Source organism: Malaclemys terrapin, chromosome 1, assembly GCF_027887155.1.
Source record: "Malaclemys terrapin pileata isolate rMalTer1 chromosome 1, rMalTer1.hap1, whole genome shotgun sequence".
NCBI classification, from domain to species: domain Eukaryota; kingdom Metazoa; phylum Chordata; order Testudines; family Emydidae; genus Malaclemys; species Malaclemys terrapin.
Genome location: NC_071505.1, coordinates 94,315,518 through 94,333,292, shown reverse-complemented (window position 1 = coordinate 94,333,292; position 17,775 = coordinate 94,315,518). Strand labels below are relative to the sequence as shown.

Here is a 17,775-nt window from a genome sequence, read left to right as displayed (position 1 = left end):
GGAGTATCTGAGCATCTCCTAGTCAGGGTATTTCTCTTCACAGCTCCCTGGGAGATGGGGAATAACAGCACTTCCCTACTGGGCAGATAGCAAACTAAGGCACAATACCTTCAAGTCGTGGGCCTAAGTGACTTGCCCAGGATCATACAGGAGGTTTACTGCAGAGCAGGAAATTGAACCCAGATTTACCCCAGCTCAAGCTTGGCCTCTAACCACCAGACCATCCTTCCTCTCATCAGCCAGTCCCCATTCCCTTTAGATATTTAGGGATTCTCCCTCCCCGGCAATATTTGCTGCATCGGATAGAAGTAGGGTGACCAGATGTCCCGATTTTATAGGGATAGTCCTGATTTTTGGGTCTTTTTCTTATATAGGCTCCTATTACCACCCACCCCCGTCCCGATTTTTCACATTTGCTGTCTGGTCACCCTAGATAGAAGTTAGACGAATACAGGTGGTTATTTGTCAGGATCACTCCTCAGTCCTCTGCTGAAAATGGCTATTGTGTGCATTTGCTTTTCGTGTACACCTCCAATCCCCTCTAGGGGGCAGGGAACCAAGGCTATACCAAGACCTCTTCCCACACCAGAGCCCCGGACCAGAAATATCCCCTCCCCATTCAGTCCCTTATATTTTACATAGGCTGCCCAGCAGCCCTCTCTCCATCCCCAGAGCTAGCACAACATGGCAAGCATCGTGTCTCAACCTTCAGTGGGCAGTTCAGTCTCCTTGACCAGTTTAATCTTTGGCTTCCATACCTGTTGGCCAGGGTCTCAGTTAGTGCTGTTGGTGGGGTGGCTGCGAGTTCCCAAGGAGCTGAAATACCCACCCATTTCCTGTAGGCCTCTAAACAACCAGCTGAGGGTACCTGGCAGGGCCAGCCTCAGGGGCATGTAATCACGGCAGGGGCCAACTTCCAGGGGCACCAAATTGTGTGTGTGTGTGCGCGTGTGTGTGGTGGTGGGGGGGGGTGTTTTAGTTTTTACTCAGCCATTTGGGAGGGTGCCAAAACCATTTTCCAGCCTGGCCAATACACAGGGCTGGCCCTGGTTGCTGCTGCTGTCCTAGCATGGAGGTGGAACGGATAACTGGCCCCATGTCTTATTGCCGTTCTACTGAAACACACACCGAAGATTCTGCAGCCTTACAATGAGTACGGTCTATCTCCTGGGGCTTTAGACACCAGACAGACATGGGCACACTGCCAGGCCTGACACATGCCCTCCAGTAGAGGGCAACACGGCACACATACCAGCACATTGCACAGGCCCTTGGCTGTAATGTTGTGTGCAATCTGCAGCCATGCAACTTGCCATTGATTCTACCTCTTACCAAAAAAGAGACACAAATTCTGGTGTACGGTAAGTTTCTAGCCCTCACGGCTGTGAAAATAACCTTGAAAACAGGAACTAAGTTCAGCCTGATGCAACACTGACTTCCTGAGTCTGCAGACAGCCTGAAACAATAGCTGAGACAACCCAATTCAACTGGATTATACATCCACCCTGAAACCAAACAATGGCAATTTAGCACTGGTAACTGTTTCAGTGCTGAACATTTAGCAGAAGCACTTGGTTAATGTGCTCATCCCACAATCCCAAAGTGACTCCAGCGCCTTCTTGGGTACCACAAGCCACGACTGTCCGTTACTCAGTTACCAAAACCACCTGATAGCTTTTACCATGCAGTTTATACAGTCTCCCTTGTAACCGTCACTGCCTCCAGTGCACACCCTCATGGCCTGGGATGGCCCTGCAGCACCTCTGCCTGAATTTCCACTCTTCAGGGCTCCTTAAAAACACCACAGTCCAAGGCATTCAAAAACAAGACTCCTCTTCTGGGGTCCAGTTTATTAAGCCCTTACACAGTTTCCAGTTGCCCTCCAATTACTCTCCTCTAGCTCCACCTGGACTGACAACAGAGTCTGTCAAAACAAACAGAACTCAAAGCCAAGCGTTCTCAACAGCCCCTCCTCAGCATCTGCTGGGGTTCAGTGGTAACACCAGGCTCAAGAGACCCAGAATCAGGAGTTGGACCCCCCCAAAAATCATGAGTTGGGGTTTTTTAGATTAAATTGTGGGGTTTGTTTCTGGTCAGTCTCTGATTTCTAAACTCCCCATGCCCATCATGGGTGTGACAGTGCTGCTCATACTCCCAGTGTTACCAGGTAACAGGATTTCAGCCCCTGCTGCAGGAGCTCTCACCCCATATCTGCCCATCCCCTGCCCAGCAATTAATTCTGCCCCCATCCACCTAGTTTTAGCACCTCCATCAGTGCAACCCCCTCAGCCTCCTCCACCCCCAGTTGTACCCCCATCAGCTCCTGCCTCCTCCAGTTCATCCCCCCTACCTCACCTCTGCTCCTCCTGGGATTCTTCACCCTCCTTTCCCAGGCCTGGGGGGACTGCTGCAGGGTCCCCTCTCCCCCTACCAAGCAAGGGGGAAGATCCAGGGGCCCTTCATTCCTCCACCCCTTCCTAGGCTGGGGGCTGTGCAGGGAGAGGAAAGGGGGGACACTGTCCTGTCCCCATTGCTCACAGGAGGGGAGGGGATAGGAACAGAGCCCCCCTGTGCTGCAGAACTCTTACTCTCTCTGCTTTGCTTCCCCTCCTGCCAGCATAGCACTGGGATGCTGAGGGGATGGGGAGAGACAGAGAGCTGTGGCTGTAGCAGTTCGGATCCATTGCCCAGTCCCAGGAGGCCAGCAGCTAATCAGAGGGCTCAAGTTCCCTAGGGGGCTGGAACGTCTCAGATCATCCCAGACTGGTCAGCCCCTGCCCAGATACTGTCACAGGTGGGAAGGAGAAAAAAAATCAAGAGAAATGTCAACACTGCAATGCACTGCATTCTGCCTACCTGCTGCCATGGCTTGGAGGCCAGACCACAGGGCAGGGCAACAGGCAAAACAGCCTTCCCCTGCTAGCTCAAGGTCTTCTGCAGGAGCCTTCTTGCTCCTTGCATCACCACTACCATAGCCCTCAGCTTCAGCCTGTGCTCTCTCAGGTGTCTTCTTTATCCACCCCAGAGGCCTGACAGTCACCTGACCACCTTCATTTTCCCCACCTGGGGAGAAGAATGGTTGGCCACACAGGCCGGCTCAGACCCATCTCTCCTTAAACTAAGGGCCAGCCACCCTGTGACATGCTGACCCAAACCTCTATTGTATCAGACACAGAGAACGTGGGGCCAGCATAAACAAAATCTAATCTCAAAATAAATGCCAGGGGCTACTGTATTGACTGGATTGTTAATGGTTATATTTAATTCATTAAACTCTCCCAGATGTGTAGTTTAACAGCTATAGATCCCTCAGGCTCCCTTGTCTGCACCAGAGTGATGCAGAATCCAGGGAGCTTGTAATACCTTTCCATGGTGTACACAGCGCCTTGATTATATCCAGGCCTACTCCTCTCTCTTATGAGATCATGCTCACCTCCTCGAGTCCTCCCAGTCCTTCCCATGCTCAGTCGGTCTCCCCAGGCTTCTCCTTCGTATCTCTACATGTACTCTAGATGTAGTGAGTTGAATTCTCAGAACAACAGCCAGCCAGGTACCCTAGAAGGGCACCCAGGGACTCCTCCTAACACAGAGGAATCCCTGAGTCAGGCACATCTGCTGTTGCCATAGTACCCCACTCCCTGCAAGGTGATGTCAGGACAGGAAAGGAACATAGCTGGAGAGGAAGGGGGTGGAGAACCGCACATAACACTGTCAGTGTAGTGGTTGGCTGCAGAAGGCATAACTTAGAGCATCTCCAAGGCTGCTCTGCGTTAGGCGGGAGCGGTGTCAGTCCCCAGCAGTCCTGAGATCAGGGGGAGCAGAAAGTGTGTTCGGGCCACCTTCCCTCCCCAGCCCAGATTGTAAAATCTGTACATCTGAGGGCTGGCTCATTTGCTTTTGCTGATACAGATAGGAAGTAGAGGCTGCTCAAAAGCTGCCATTAGATGTGTGCAATCGAATCTACATGCACAAGAATAGTATGAGAAGCCTGGGAGAACACACAGACCTTGGAGAAATTGGACATGGAAACAGCAGGAGGGGACCTGGAACCCAGGGGTGCAAAGGTACAGGGAGCAGGGCAATGAAGTGGGGAGTGAACTGGGTGTGGGATGGAGGGAACAGAAAGGACCAGGATGCAGGGTGAAGGATGGTGCCAACAAGACATGGGAGGAGGTGGGACGTAGGAGGGAAATGGGGTAGACTTGGAGAGAGGCAGTGGCTAAACGGAGCAGATGCAGGGCAAGAGCAGAATCATAGAATATTAGGGTTGGAAGGGACCTCAGGAGGTCATCTAGTCCAACCCCCTGCTCGAAGCAGGACCAATCCCCAGATTTTTACCCCAGATCCCTAAGTGGCCCCCTCAAGGATTGAACTCATAACCCTAGGTTTAGCAGGCCAATGCTCAAACCACTGAGCTATCCCTCCCCCCACCTGCAGAGATGCAGGTGACATGGGCATGCCTTTGTTCTCAGTGGAATCTGCTGGGGGCTACGCACCACTGCGAATTCAGCCATTCATCTTGCTCTTTCTCTCCCCCAGCTCATTTCCATCACGCCCCACCCCGACTTTCCCTATGGTCACTCCCCCATCCCAGGAAGCGCCCCTCCCCAACTCCATCCCACCCCGGGCGGCAAGAGACAAGCAGACTCAGACACAGACTTGCTCATTTCGTTTTGTTTGTTTTTTGTTTGCTTTTTTTTTTTTTAATAAGAAATTTATTGCAAATATAGAAATTGATTTTCTCCATACAGGAATCTCCGAGTTGAGGAAAAACGATTTCGTGCCATTCAGATTAAAACAAAGGGGGAGGGGATAAAAATAAAAACAAGATAAAAATAAAATGTGTTCGTACACAACCAAGGGTCACAGGGTCGTTACAGGAGGAGGGACAGGAGCGGGTGGCGAGGAACCATTCCGGGCAGCTGCCTCCGGATCTGAATTACATTCAAGGGGTGCATGGGGTGGGCACTGGAGAGGGAACCGCTGGCTCTCTGCCTTTCTCTGGCCCTCTGGTGTTGTTCTTGTGACAAAGCCATGTGAGTGGGAGAGCTGGACTGACCCCACCCCTCACCACCAGCCTTCTCCCCAGTGTGCCCAGGGGCAGAGGAAGTGGGATTTCTAGAGCAGGGGTCACCTGAGAGCAAGGCCTCATGTGGGGTGGGGAAGTGGAGGCAAAGGCTAAGTGTCCCTATGATGGTGCGGCTTGATGGGAGGAAGGAGGGAGCAGAGGAGAAAGGGAAATCCATCCCTTCCAGGGAAAGGAGAGGAGATGGAGGCATCCCACCCAGAGAGGGTTGGGGGGAGCAGCACAGAGACAGCCCCTGGCTGTGTGGGGGGAGGTGGTCTGGTGGGGGTGAGGTACAGAGACAGGCCAGTGCCACGAGACTTCAATGTGTCACAGCCTCTACTCTTCCCTCCTGGGGTAAAACGCCAGAAACCTCTGGGGGAGGGAAGGGAAGGGACAGGATTCTCCAACACAGCAGATCCCCACGGGGAGATGAGTTAAGAACAACCCACCCGCCACCACCAGTAGCTTGCCTTGTTCAGAGAGACATAGATCCCAAGGCCAGAAGTGACCACGGTGATCATCTAGCCTGCCCTCCTTATAACACTGACCAGAGAACTTCACCAGACTAATTTCTAGAGCAGATATTTTAGAAAAACAGCCAATCCTGATTGAAAAATTGCCAGCGATGGAGAATCCACCACAACCCTCGGTAAGTTGTCCTAATGGTCAATGACCCTCACTGTCAAAAATGTACACCTTATTTCCAGCCTGAATTTGTCGAGCTTCCACTTCCAGCCATTGGATCGTGTTACACCTTCCTGTGCTAGAGTGAGGAGCCTGTTATCAATTATGTGTTCCCATGTTCCTTGGGATGCCATTGGCCAGGAAGGGATGCCCTACAAATCTGGGCAGCTTCATGTGCGCCAGGCATTGGTTGGCCACCCCAAGGTGCCTCCCGTTGGGTAGCAGGACTTGCTAAGCATTCCCCATGCTGAGCTATGCAGGGGAACTCCCTACATCCCAGGCTGAGACGGGGGGGTTGCACTGGGTAGGTTCCAGATGGGAGGATGGGAGGATCTGGGAGGATCTTCACCAATTGAGGCGTCCACAGAGGAGGAGTGTTCCAAGACATGCTTCTAGCCATAGTTCGATTGGGCTAGCCTTCCAGTGATGCACACTCTGAATGTCTCCACTTGGCCCATTGCTCTAAGTGCCAGCCCTACTAGGAAGTGGTACAGTACCCACAGAGAGAGGCCAGAGCCACCCCATCGATCCAGCCTCATCCTCCACTGCTGCCTCTCAGATATCCTATCTGCTCCTCCATTCAGTCACTTCAGTCTCCTCCATCCTCTTCCCTCTTTGTTCTCTCCTCTCCATCAGTCCATCCCAGCCCTGTCACTTCCTTTCCTCACTTGACACCCCTCCTCTAGACCCATCTCTACATCTTTGCCATCCCTCCTTTATCCTCCCTTCGTATACTGTCACCCCTTCCCCTCCATCACCCCAACTCCTCCTCCTCTGTCAACCTCACCCTTCTTCCTTTCCCCCACCCACTTCCTCCTCTCCAGCATCCCCACCCTTTTCTCTCCTTGCCATTGTCCCGTCTTCCCCTTCCACCTCCCCTCCATTGCTCCAACTCCCCCACCTCCCACTCCGCCACCTTCCCCTCTCATCTCTTTCCCTCCTTTCTGTCTCGTCTCATCCCTCGCTCCTCTCTCTGACCCCTCCCACCCATCCCTCCTCTTGCTTTCTGCTGCCCACCCCCGCTCCCCTGCGCCCCTTCTCCTTGCAAGCTGCCTCAGAGAGACTCTGGCGGGCAGGGGCGCTGATTAGCATTGCAAACACATGGACACCGCCTCAGCTAGCATTTCTTGACATTAATTTTCATTTGTTGTTCATGAATATTTCACACCTGCCTCGGGAGGAATGGTACGACATAGGACGCAGGGCAGCGAAGAGTGAACAATACAGCACAAGCGGGGGCTGAACCTAGCATCTCTTGCAAGGGGAACAGCAATCCACTTAGGGTTCAGAGTCCATCCCAGGGGCACAGGAATCCAGTTCTTCCCCTTCTCCCGAGGGGCGGGGGGGGGGGGGACTGCACCCAGTGTCCATCCCAGGAATCCAGCTCTGCTCCTTCCAATTGAGCAAAGATTCCTGTCCTCCCTGCCATGAATCCTGGGTTCTCTCCACCAGCACAGAAACAAAGCAAGAAACTAGCCATAAGCTTCAGGCTCTGAGTCTGCCCCAAGGAAACCCTTTCCTCTGAGTGGTTTCACAGCCTGGCAGTGGGAGGTCCAGGAACTGCAGACAGAGCAGGAGACTCAGGGCGGCCCCCTTAACACACCCCTCCATCCCAAAGGCATTAGCAGTTCCACCACACAGTGCCCCCTGGCCAAGCTTCGCCCTGCCAGCTATCTGAGGGGGGTGGTGGAAAGGGTCAGCCCCAAAGCCCACTCGAATCAGCAGGAGTCTTTCCATTGACTTCAGAGATCAGCCCTGAAGACATCAGAGGGGTCCTCAAAGCTGGGGCACTCCATGTCACCCCAAACCAAGGCTCTGCCTCTCCACTGACAGGCCTCACTCGTGGGTTCAGGCTGGAGCAGATGCTGGGGGCCTTGCTCATGCAAGTGGCTCTATTGACAACCGTGGGGGCCGGAGGAGGGGCTAACGACCACAAGAGTGAGCAAGGGCTGCAGGGCCAGGCCCATCACACCTGACCGTGATGTAGCCACTACCCTAACCAGGAGCTAAGAAACTTGCAAGGGATGGGATGAGGGGGCTGGATAGGTGCAGAGTGAAGGGCTGGGGCATCGTTCAGCTGGGGCACCCGGCTTGGGTTCTCTCTGGCGTCCGCTCCCTCCAAAGATCTTAAGTCTCTCGTCCAATCACAACGGGGTGAGGGTGGGGAGGGGAGGGAACAGGGAGAGGGAAGGGATTAAATCTCAACGAACTGGCACATACACAACAGGTGTTTGCTCAGAAAAATACAGTCAAATCATCATGCAAAGATAAGGTTAGATCTGCTCGTTTCAGTCATGGTGTGTGTGTACTTTGCTGGCTGTCCTTCCCATTCGCCAGCCAGCGGCAGGGAGGAGGGGTGGGCTGTTCCCCCTCCCATCCCCTCAGAACAGTCCTCTTGTGCAAACCTTTCCTCCCCCACCCCAAGGCTGGGGGTCACTGTGGGGCGGAAGGAGCTTGGGTTGCACACCCCTTGGAACCCACCCCCAACCCCACCCCAGGCAACAAGAGGAGTTTCTCCTTCCAGGAGACCAGCAGCAGCCCCCCACCCCTTCACCCACCCCCCTTATTCTCCATCTCCTTTCCTCCCCTTGGGGATGGAACGGGAGCTGAGATCCTGGCAAAGTATAGCCCCCCCCCCCAGCTCACCCCACACCATGTGGCCACATGGAATAGCTTATGGGACTTCCCAGGCACTGGCAGTTCCGTTGAGGAAAAGCAGAGGGGAGAGAAAGATAACAGGACAGGGAATTCACAGGACTTGGTCCCCCGCCAACCCCCCAGCAGATTCTCGCCCTTTCCTAAAAAGATGGGAGTCAGCATCGTCTAACCCCTTCCCTTCATCTGCAGGCTCCCTTGTTTCATGTGCCCCCTGGAGTTGTTCTAAACCCCAGATCCCCATGCACCTTTCCCCTCACTACTCAAGCTCGGGGGGCAGAGGGGCTGAGTTACGGCTGGGGTCAACGCTTGGCAAAATAGCCCACGATGCACGCTGACAAGCAAAGGGGTCTGAGGAAACATGAGCCTGGGGTTGCATTTGGGTATTTAACATTGGAATCGTCATAGGGACGATGCCCCAAGATCCCTTCCCTAGGACCTTCTTTGGGATTATACCCCTAGGATCCCTTCCCTAGGCGCTCCATAGGGAATACACTTTGCAATCTCCACAGGAAATAATCCCCTGGGATTTACCACACCAGCCACTGGATGGTGCTGTTGCCCACTAATAGCCGATAATCTGTTTGACAGACTAGGTGGGTGAGGTCGATGGCTGGAAAGCTTGTCTCTCTCACCAACAGAAGTTGGTCCAATTAAAGCTATTACCTCACCCACCTTGTCTCTCTCATATCCCGGGACCGACAGGGCTACAACAACACCGCATATGAGAATCTGTTTATACTAACTAGCTCCTATTAATAGGATTCAAGCTGTCTGACAGATACTGGTACCTGTGCCCAGTGACTCCTGTGGAGAGATACCCATGCCCTGTACCCTTGCCTCCCCTGGCCCCCACCCTGCAACACAGCCAGAGCCTCTGACCATCCCCTAGGCTCTGAGCAGCTCCTCGGAGGGAACAACCCCCTCTCAGGCTCTGTGTGTGGCCTGGGGGCAGAGGCTGGAGCCAGACGCAATGCAGCCTCCCCATGGAGAGACAAGCTCAGACAGTGTTGGATGGGAGGGAGGGGAGACCTTGGCCTCTGCCTTGCTCCCATCTGAGAAAGGGGAAAGATTGTCAAAGGTTGGGGAGAGGGGCAGCCAGTTGCACTTGAAACAACCCCCTCTCCACAAGCAGGCTCCCCCACAATGGACACGGCCAGGGATTTGGTGGGTGCCAAAGATTGTGCTTTGTTAGTTTGTTCAGAGACAGGGGGATGGGAGGGCAGTGGGCTGTAGCCCCCCCCCTCCGCCCCCGCCTCTCCCCAGTTGGCAGGGAGCTAGGGCCCAAGCCCCAGGGAGCAGTGCAGGGAGGAGAGCGGACGGGGCATGTGGGGTTTGCAGGCACATTGAGGATTCGCTCTGAGGGGTGGGCACTGTGGCGAGTGGCACAGAGGACCAGCCCAATACGGAGGAGGAGGAGGCCTGTTGGAGTTTTGCAGAGGGCGGCGAGAGAGCTCAGCCCAGGAGCTGATAACTCTCCCATCCCAACACCACCTCCATGGCAGAGCCCACAAAGGGAGGGCCCAGGAAATCATCCCCCAAGGCTGCACCCCCTCCCCACCCCTTGCCCTGGAACCAATCTCCTGGGCTGTACCTCCTTTCCCCTGGCCATTCCCCACTCTCTCTCCCTCCCTCCCATATTTTACCCCCTCTTCTCAAAGCTCTCGCCTATCCGTAGGAGGCGCATGTGCCCCATTTGTGTGGAATCCAGGTCCCACACACTGTCCTCTCCAGATCCAGTCTTTTTACACATCCACTCATTCTCCCCCCCACCCCCCAGGGAGAGGGGGCCCTGCTCTGATCTAGCTGGGTGGGGGGAGGCATAGGAGCATCCTGTGATTGTTATTCCTCCCCTAGGCCCTCCTCAAGGGTCTGATCCCCCACCCCCACCCCGAAGCACAAGGGGGAGTGCAGAACCTGCAGCACAAATGAAGGAGGTGGGAGATGCGTGCCCCTCCCCAGCTCTGGGATGGGGGTGAGAGGGGGAACCCTTCAGATCTCAGCACAGTTGGGAATTCCCGTCTTCTTCCCCACTTCCCCATTGCCCTGCCATTAGCGAACCCCATTTTGCCATGCCAGAGAACATGCTCCCCACCATTTCCCGGAAGACAACTGGACTGTTCAGCTGGGGCTGGGGGTGGGGGCTTCCCAGGGCCTTAGAAAGCCGGTGACCTCTCTTCTGAAATGCACCGGAGGCGGGGAGAGCCCTGTGCTGTTTGCCCTACCTCCCCTTCCTCAGTGAATGAGGGAAGCTGATGTGACCAAGAGCCAGGAGACCCAAACCCCAAGCTCAGGGAACCTTAATGGAGTCGGAGGTGGAGGAAAAGGAGAGAGAGCCTCCAGTTACATGCTAGAGTCTGTACAACCCCCATGAGTCTTGGGGAGGTGGGAGAAAGCCTTGAAGACCCCCAAACCTTTAAAATGCCAGGGAGGGGCTCTTTGTTTGGTGACATCCCCCATTTTCTCTTGGTGGGGGCTGCCCCCCAAGGGAGTACGCAGGAGCTCCACCCCCATCCTTAAAAACCCCCACAATCTGGAACAAAATAACAACAGGAACATAAAAGCGATGGTTAGTGGTTTAGTCTAGGCCTGGTTAGCATCCTTCTCTGCCCCCCGCCCATGCCTAACCCCCTCTTTGTCCTTCCCTCCCGCTAGCCCATCAGCATCATTACCACAGTGTCAAAGCAGACGGCTCCTCCCAACCAGCTGCAGGAGGAACAGTGGTCCCCATAACACAGGAGAGACAATTCATTGCGGGAGTTTGTTTTTCGTTTGCTTTCTTGCTTTCTTGCTTTTTTTTTTTTTTTTTTTTTTTGTAAACTTTGTAAGAAACGGTTCTTGGTTCATTTTTGTCATAGGGGAGGGGCCTGTTCGGTTTTTGTTCACAGTCAAGTGGTTCTTTTGTTGGTGGTTGTTGGGTTTTTTTCTTTCCTTTTAAAGAGACAGTCACAACTTCTGCTGAGCGGAGACGCCTTTCCAGTAATCCAGGATGTCGTGCAGATCCTCGTCCTTGGCAAACTGGACTTTCTTCCGCAGGGCGTGGCCAGCCGCCATGTAAACCTCCTCCCGGTGGTGCTTCTTGTAAGGCCGGAAGCGCTCCCAGATCTTGTGGGTACTCTCAGATGAGTACTCGGGGCTGGAGGAGTAGCCCGAGAAGTAGTGTCTGGGGGAGAGCTGGGAGTACGTGGAGTCCCGCTTGGAGCGGGAGAGCGGCTTAAGGAACGACACCCGCTGGCTCAGAGTGTCAGCGCTCTCCTCGTAGTACAGGGCCGGGAAGGAATGTCGGTGCTCGCTGCAATGGTAGGAAGGTTTGACCTCCAGGTGGTGGATGGCACCCGGGGACACCAGAGGAAGACGATCCAGGGGGCTGTTGAGTGGGCTGCCTTTCTCGATGTACTTGGAATCCGACTTGCTCATTGGCGGGTGGTCTGGCACGTCAAGGCTGAAGACCTTGGCACTCTTGATGGAGCCGCTGGATGAGACGCTGCAGGTCTTCCTGGCCACAGCTGCGTCCGCGCTCAGCTGGCGCTGCAGGGGGTGATGGGAGCTCTCCTTGTACGGTGGCGACAGGAAGCCAGGCCGCTCCAGCCCACCCGAGGAGCCGGCGGGGATGGATTGACACTCAAACGCCATGTCTGAGTCGACGCCACTCCCTCCTCCCAGGAAGGAGGCCGTGTCCAACTTGAGGGCGTCGATACAGTTGTTGATGATCTGGTTGACCTTGTCTACCTCCTTGGCAATGGTGGAGATCTCAGCTGCCGAGCCTTGGCCATTGTCAAGCTCACGCAGATCGTCATCCCGCTGGGCTCTCTCCAGGGCATCCCCGCCACCCGTCCGCACCTCAATGTAGTTGCCCTTGGTAGTAACTTTGGGGGTCTCCATCCCAGCCTCCATTGACTTGGATGGGGGCAGCTTCTCCCCGATCATGGAAGGGATGGAGGACATCCGCGAGACAGGGATGACGGGCGGCTCGCCCAGCTTCTGCGAAGAGTGGACGATAGAGCTGGTGTCTATATCCGAGCCGTAGCGCATCTCCAGGATGGTCTTCTTGACGTTGAGGGACTTCTGCTTCTCTTCCTGCATCCTTCGCTTCCTCAGACAGTAGTACACCACCCCCAGGACGATGACCATCCCGAAGAGGCAGCCCAGGATGGTCATGATGTAGTGAGTGGTGGTGGAGGTATTGGGCACTGGATCCTCCCTTCCCTTGCTCCTGGTGGCAAAGGACAGGCAGGTGTGGTTGTAGCGCTTGGAGTTGCGGATGGAGGCCACACAGAAGGTGTAGTCCGTGTGGGCCTTCAGCTTGCTAAGGGTGACATACTCCTTCTTGTTCTTCAGGGTCGTGACATCAGAGACGTAGCTGTTGTTGTACTGGACCAGCACGTACATCTTGCTGAAGGGTGAGGGGATCGTCACCACCAAGGTGGCTGAGGTGATGGTCACGTGGTGCAGCTTGATGCTGGGGTTGAATGAGGAGTCGGTGGTGGAGGAGGCCGGGGGCTCAACGGAGAGGAAGTCCCCGGGGTTGAACCCCGAGTTCTCATCCAGGTCTCTCTGGGAGTCAGGCGTGTAGGGGGTGGGGTTGATCCTTGAGAGGGATGGGATGGTGCCTCCCCGGCACATGGACTGGAAGATGGTGATGGCGTTGCGGTTGTGGTGGGGTCGAGGCATCAGGAGCGGGTAGCCGGCGAACTCCCGGGGGGTCTCACACTGCAGCCGGTCGTAGTTCTTGGTGACGTTGTTGAAGACCACCAGCCAGGTGAGGAAGCTGTAGAGGCTGCAGTCGCAGTTGAAGGGGTTCCCAGCTAGCTCGCAGACCATCAGGTTGCTCAGGCTGGTGAAGGTGTTCCCCTCCAGCCTGCTGAGCCGGTTGGAGGACAGGTCGATGCTGATCAGGCTGGGGCACTCAGAGAAGGCGGTGGGTGTGACCACCTCAATCAGGTTGTGCTGCACGAAGAGGAACTGCAGCCTGGCCATGCCGCGCAGCATGCCCTCCGTCAGGTTGGTGAGCTTGTTGTAGCCCAGCTGCAGGACCTGTAGGTTGGCCTGGCCCATGAAGGCCCCGTCCTCAATGTAGGAGATCTCATTCTTGGTCAGGTTCAGGTCGGTGAGGTTGCTGAAGCGGTTGAGGGAGGAGTACAGCACCACCTTGAGCTTGTTCTCATTCAGGCGCAGGTCATGCACTGTGCTGTTGATGTGCTGGGGGATGGTCTCGTAGGGAGGCTGGTTCTGGCTGCAGATGGCCAGCCACACGTAACCCTTGTCCCCCTCGATCAGCCAGCAGTCGCCATGCACCGTGCCAGGGGAGAACACACAGAGCAGGGCGGCCGCCCACAAGCCCAGACGCAGCATGTTCAGATGCGGCGCCCCCCCTCCCGCCACGGGCAAAAAAGAAAACAAGCCTCCGAAGAGCAAAGGGAGGGGATGAGAGGCGACGCTCCCTTGCTGGTTAGCGATAGGAGGGCACAGGCACCTCAGTTCTATCCGGTGCCGTCACCAACATTTTTCTTTCCCTCCGTGCCAACCTTGGGGTGTAGAGCAACAGGGGGCAAAATCCACTCCTTCCTGCCGCTCCCAATCCAGGAAAAAGAGGGGGGAGCGGAAATCTGTGCTTCTCTTTAAAACAAAACAAAAATTAAACAACAGATCTTCTTGGAGGCTCAGGAACGACACCCCCCCACACACACACACACCCTCCCCGCCTTCCCCCACGACCACAAGGTGACTTGGAGGAGCTGCCACTTCGGTCGCTGGGCTCCCGGGGTTGCTCCTCCTCCCCCTATCCTGGGTCCCCTCCGAGATGCTTCAGAACTTCAGATCAAACATCTTGAAAACAAAAATATAGAGAGCTAGAGAGCGAGCGAGCGAGAGATCCATCTGTCACCGGAATCTGGAAAGGAAACACACGAGAGACAAGAGGAGGCATCAATCAGGGGGGCTTTGAAATACGGAAAAAGACAGCTAGGGTTGTTAGTTTCTTGGGGACAGGGAGGAGCAGAAAAGAGAGCGTTGGGGGTGGGGGGAGGCGGTATTGCCTGCTACGCTGATAAGCCTTGGCAAAGGGATCCCTTGCAACATAATCTTGTATCAGTGATAGCCAGAAGGGTACTTGGGTTTCGTTATGTAATGGAATCACAGCCTGGTTGCGGGGGGGGGGGGAGAGAATGGAACAGAGGGAGGGACACGGCTGTGTTATGATCGGCTTAAAACTCCAGAGCATAAAGAAAACACAACCCAAGCCAACCCAGCCCCAAGGAGTTTGTTGCCGGTGTAGAGAACGGAAAGCGCGCCGTACACAAACGCGCGCATGCCGACGATAAATAAATAAGAATCCCAACTAAATGGGGTTTTTTCCTTGATGCAAAATGATAAATAATTCATTGGTTGTATAACCGCTCTCGTTCCGAAAATAATTCCCTCGTCTCGGTGCAGGCGAGGGTTGGGCACAACGCGGCCTTCGTGAGCAGGGCTCAGAGAGGGACGTCTGGACCCGGGGGAGAGGGGATTGTGAGTGCCGGAGTAGAGGGGTGTTTTGGCACAGGGCAGATGGGGGCTGTCAGGCAGAGCCCTCCAGCAACGGTTAACTCCTGTACTTGGTATGGGACAGGTATACAGAAGCTGCACCCGGTTGACGTGGGCAGCATGTGCTGTATTATTAATTTTATTTATTTGTGCTCTTGTGGTGCCTACTGCCAGGACGGGAGACCAAACTATTTCCTGCCCAGGCTGGTTAAAGAATCCAACCAGCTTCATCAGGATGAGGGGAAAGGATCATTAGCTGCGTTATCCCAGCGTGGGAGAGCACCCCCTGCTGGTAGCAGGGAAACATTGCTGTCCGCCCCCACTCTCAGGCTCTGAGACTCATCCTGACCTGGAGAATAGCACCCCCTACTGACACCAAGCCAACATCCTCTCTGCTCCATCCTGGAGTCCCCTCTTCCCAGGGGCTGCCAACACACCCCACTCGGGTGAGAGATCCCCCACTAGTGCCAAGGAGCCATTTGCAGTCTCCCTTCTCTGGCCCGATCTACCCTTCTCCGTTCCACACAGGAGCACCCCCTGCTGACACATCCCCATTCTCACACTGACCCCCTCTCCCACTATGCTGTCAGTGCACCCCCAGCCTTGGCTGAGTTCCCCCTCTGCTGAGGGCTAAGGAGACATTCCCATTCTCCAACTGGGGCATGGGTGGGGGGAGCAGGAAGAAATAAGAGAAAAAAATGCATCTTAGTTATTTAAGATTAAGGATTCTCTCTTCATTCTTCTTTTTTTTTCCAGGGACACTCACTAAAGATACTGCTAAACCCTCTGCTGCTAAACCCCAACCAATTTCCAATGCAGAGACCCGAAGGGCAGAAATAGGATGAAGAAGCGGCAGGGTGGGGTGGGGGTGGAGGGGAGCAGGGAAGAAAAGCAAGCCCTTGAAGAAGGAGGCTTACGTCTGTGGAGAGATCTGAGCTGATTTGGGGCTGCGGAATTACCAGGGCAGCTGGATTAAGGGATCAGAGATGGTGTCAGCGAGAGACACTTGCATATTCAATAACCCAGAAAGGAAAGCCAAGAGCCAAAGGGGAGGGCGGGGGGAGGAAGGAGTGGGGGAAGGGCAGAGGACGAGCGGGATCCAACCAACAAGACGGAGGAAAAGACCCCTTCCCCACCACTGACTGGCTGAGGCCTCCACGCTTCTCCCACCTGTGACCATCACGCAACAGCCCCCAGCTGAAGCGCAGGTTTGCTTTGGCCAGCGACTGTGCTGTAGCAAGTGGTGCTGGTTTCCAAGGTCTGGCTCCTCCTGTCTTCCAGTCTTAATGTAATGATAAATAATACCCTGACTCAGCATCCCCCGGTGGGTCGCGGGAAGGAGGCTCAGCTGGCCCCAGCCGGGTCACTGCTGATTTGCTCCTGTCGCCCCCTAGCGCTCTTCCCCCCTCCCAATGGAGCTGGCTTTCTCTTGCCCTTTTCTAGGGTATATCTCCCTACCTAGGTCCGGCTGAGTGGTTTTTGCTGTCCTGCACCCCTACGCTGTTCTCTTTGGCCCTCCCTCTCCCTTAGCATGGCCTCTGCGTTCCATGCTCGCACGTGCCCTTTCGCCAGCCAGCCAGCTCCACAAACACAAGGGAACAGGATAAGCAGATAGACAAACTTATTGCTTCCAGAGAGAGCCCTGGGAGCAACACTCCCAACACGCCCTCAAGTGGATTGTGGGAGCAGCCCCTTGCAGGGAGGGGAAGAACCTGAACTGGGTTTCTCGCGCTCTCACACAAGTTCCTCCACCTTTGCTACTGTTTGGCTTGGCAACCTCCCCTTGGCTAGCTGTCCCCAGTGTCACCCCTCACCCCTCTTCACCATGGACGCAGTGCCCAGACTGTTTAGCCCTGGCGTGCTGCTTCTGGCTTCGGCCCATTTCATTATGTTGGCTGGAACCGCCGGCGAAGCGGGAACTGCCGCAAGCTCCCACGCTCGAGTCGCCGGGCCAGCTCTGGGGTGCGGAGCCGCCCGAGCGCTGGTGCAGGGTGGCACCTGCACAGCTGAAGGGGAGGCAGCACCCAGGACAGGCCCAAGGTTCCTCTCTCGCAGAGGCAGGCCTGGCTCCCCAATGTGACTTGTGCGGAGCAGCCCCTTCCCGTGCAAGTCAGATCTGGCCGGTGGCTGGTGCAGGGGAGGGGGGACGAGGAGGTTTGCCTGTAAGGGCTGGTGGACACCATGGCACACTAGTCCCCTGTGGCTGTAGCTCCCCCTATGCTTGGCCTATACACATGCTGGATCCCTATGCAGTCCCCCTCCCATGCAAAGGGACAGCAGCTTCGCACTCCCAAGGGTAAAGGGCACAGGGTGGGAGAGGTTTCCCCAACCCCAGCTCTCCCATCTCTGTGCCTTGGCTCCTGGCTCATCCATAGGCAGAGTTCCTAGACAATAAACTGGCCAGTCCTCACATTCCTGCAGCAAGCTTCACCAGCCCCCTCTCTCCCCCTGGGGCGACCCCCTGAACTGTCCTCCAGGTGAGCACCCACGACGCCTCTCCTTCCTCCGCCCATTCCTGCCTCTGCCATCACAGCCAAGGCATCCACCACTCAGGGGCAGGTAGGCAGACCGTGCTGTCCTGCAGCCAAGCCCTGCTATAAATCAGCCAGCAGATGAGTCCAACAATCCCAGGAAACAGCAGTGTCCTCAGTATTGGCCGGGAAGGTGCTGACACCACACTTGGCCACGCTCCTCCCTCTTGTTTCTCTGAAGCCCCAGCAAGATTGATATGCGTGGGGGACGGGGGTGGAGGAAGCAGCTGCAGACTAGGTTGGAGGGAAGGGGTGTGCTGGGGAAATGCGGGTAAGAAGGGCAGCCCCATGGGGCTGGTGTGGAGGGAACCTCAG

At 55.4% G+C, this 17,775-nt stretch overlaps 1 protein-coding gene across 1 annotated transcript; it reads right to left on the bottom strand.

The window, feature by feature from the left end:
• Positions 1-10,076: 10,076 nt before the first annotated feature.
• ELFN2 (extracellular leucine rich repeat and fibronectin type III domain containing 2) lies at positions 10,077-14,041 on the bottom strand. Its single transcript, XM_054016255.1, has one exon. It carries the CDS (start codon positions 13,757-13,759, stop codon positions 11,354-11,356), a length of 2,406 nt encoding a protein of 801 aa, XP_053872230.1. The 5' UTR covers positions 13,760-14,041; the 3' UTR covers positions 10,077-11,353.
• Between the last annotated feature and the right edge of the window lie 3,734 nt (positions 14,042-17,775).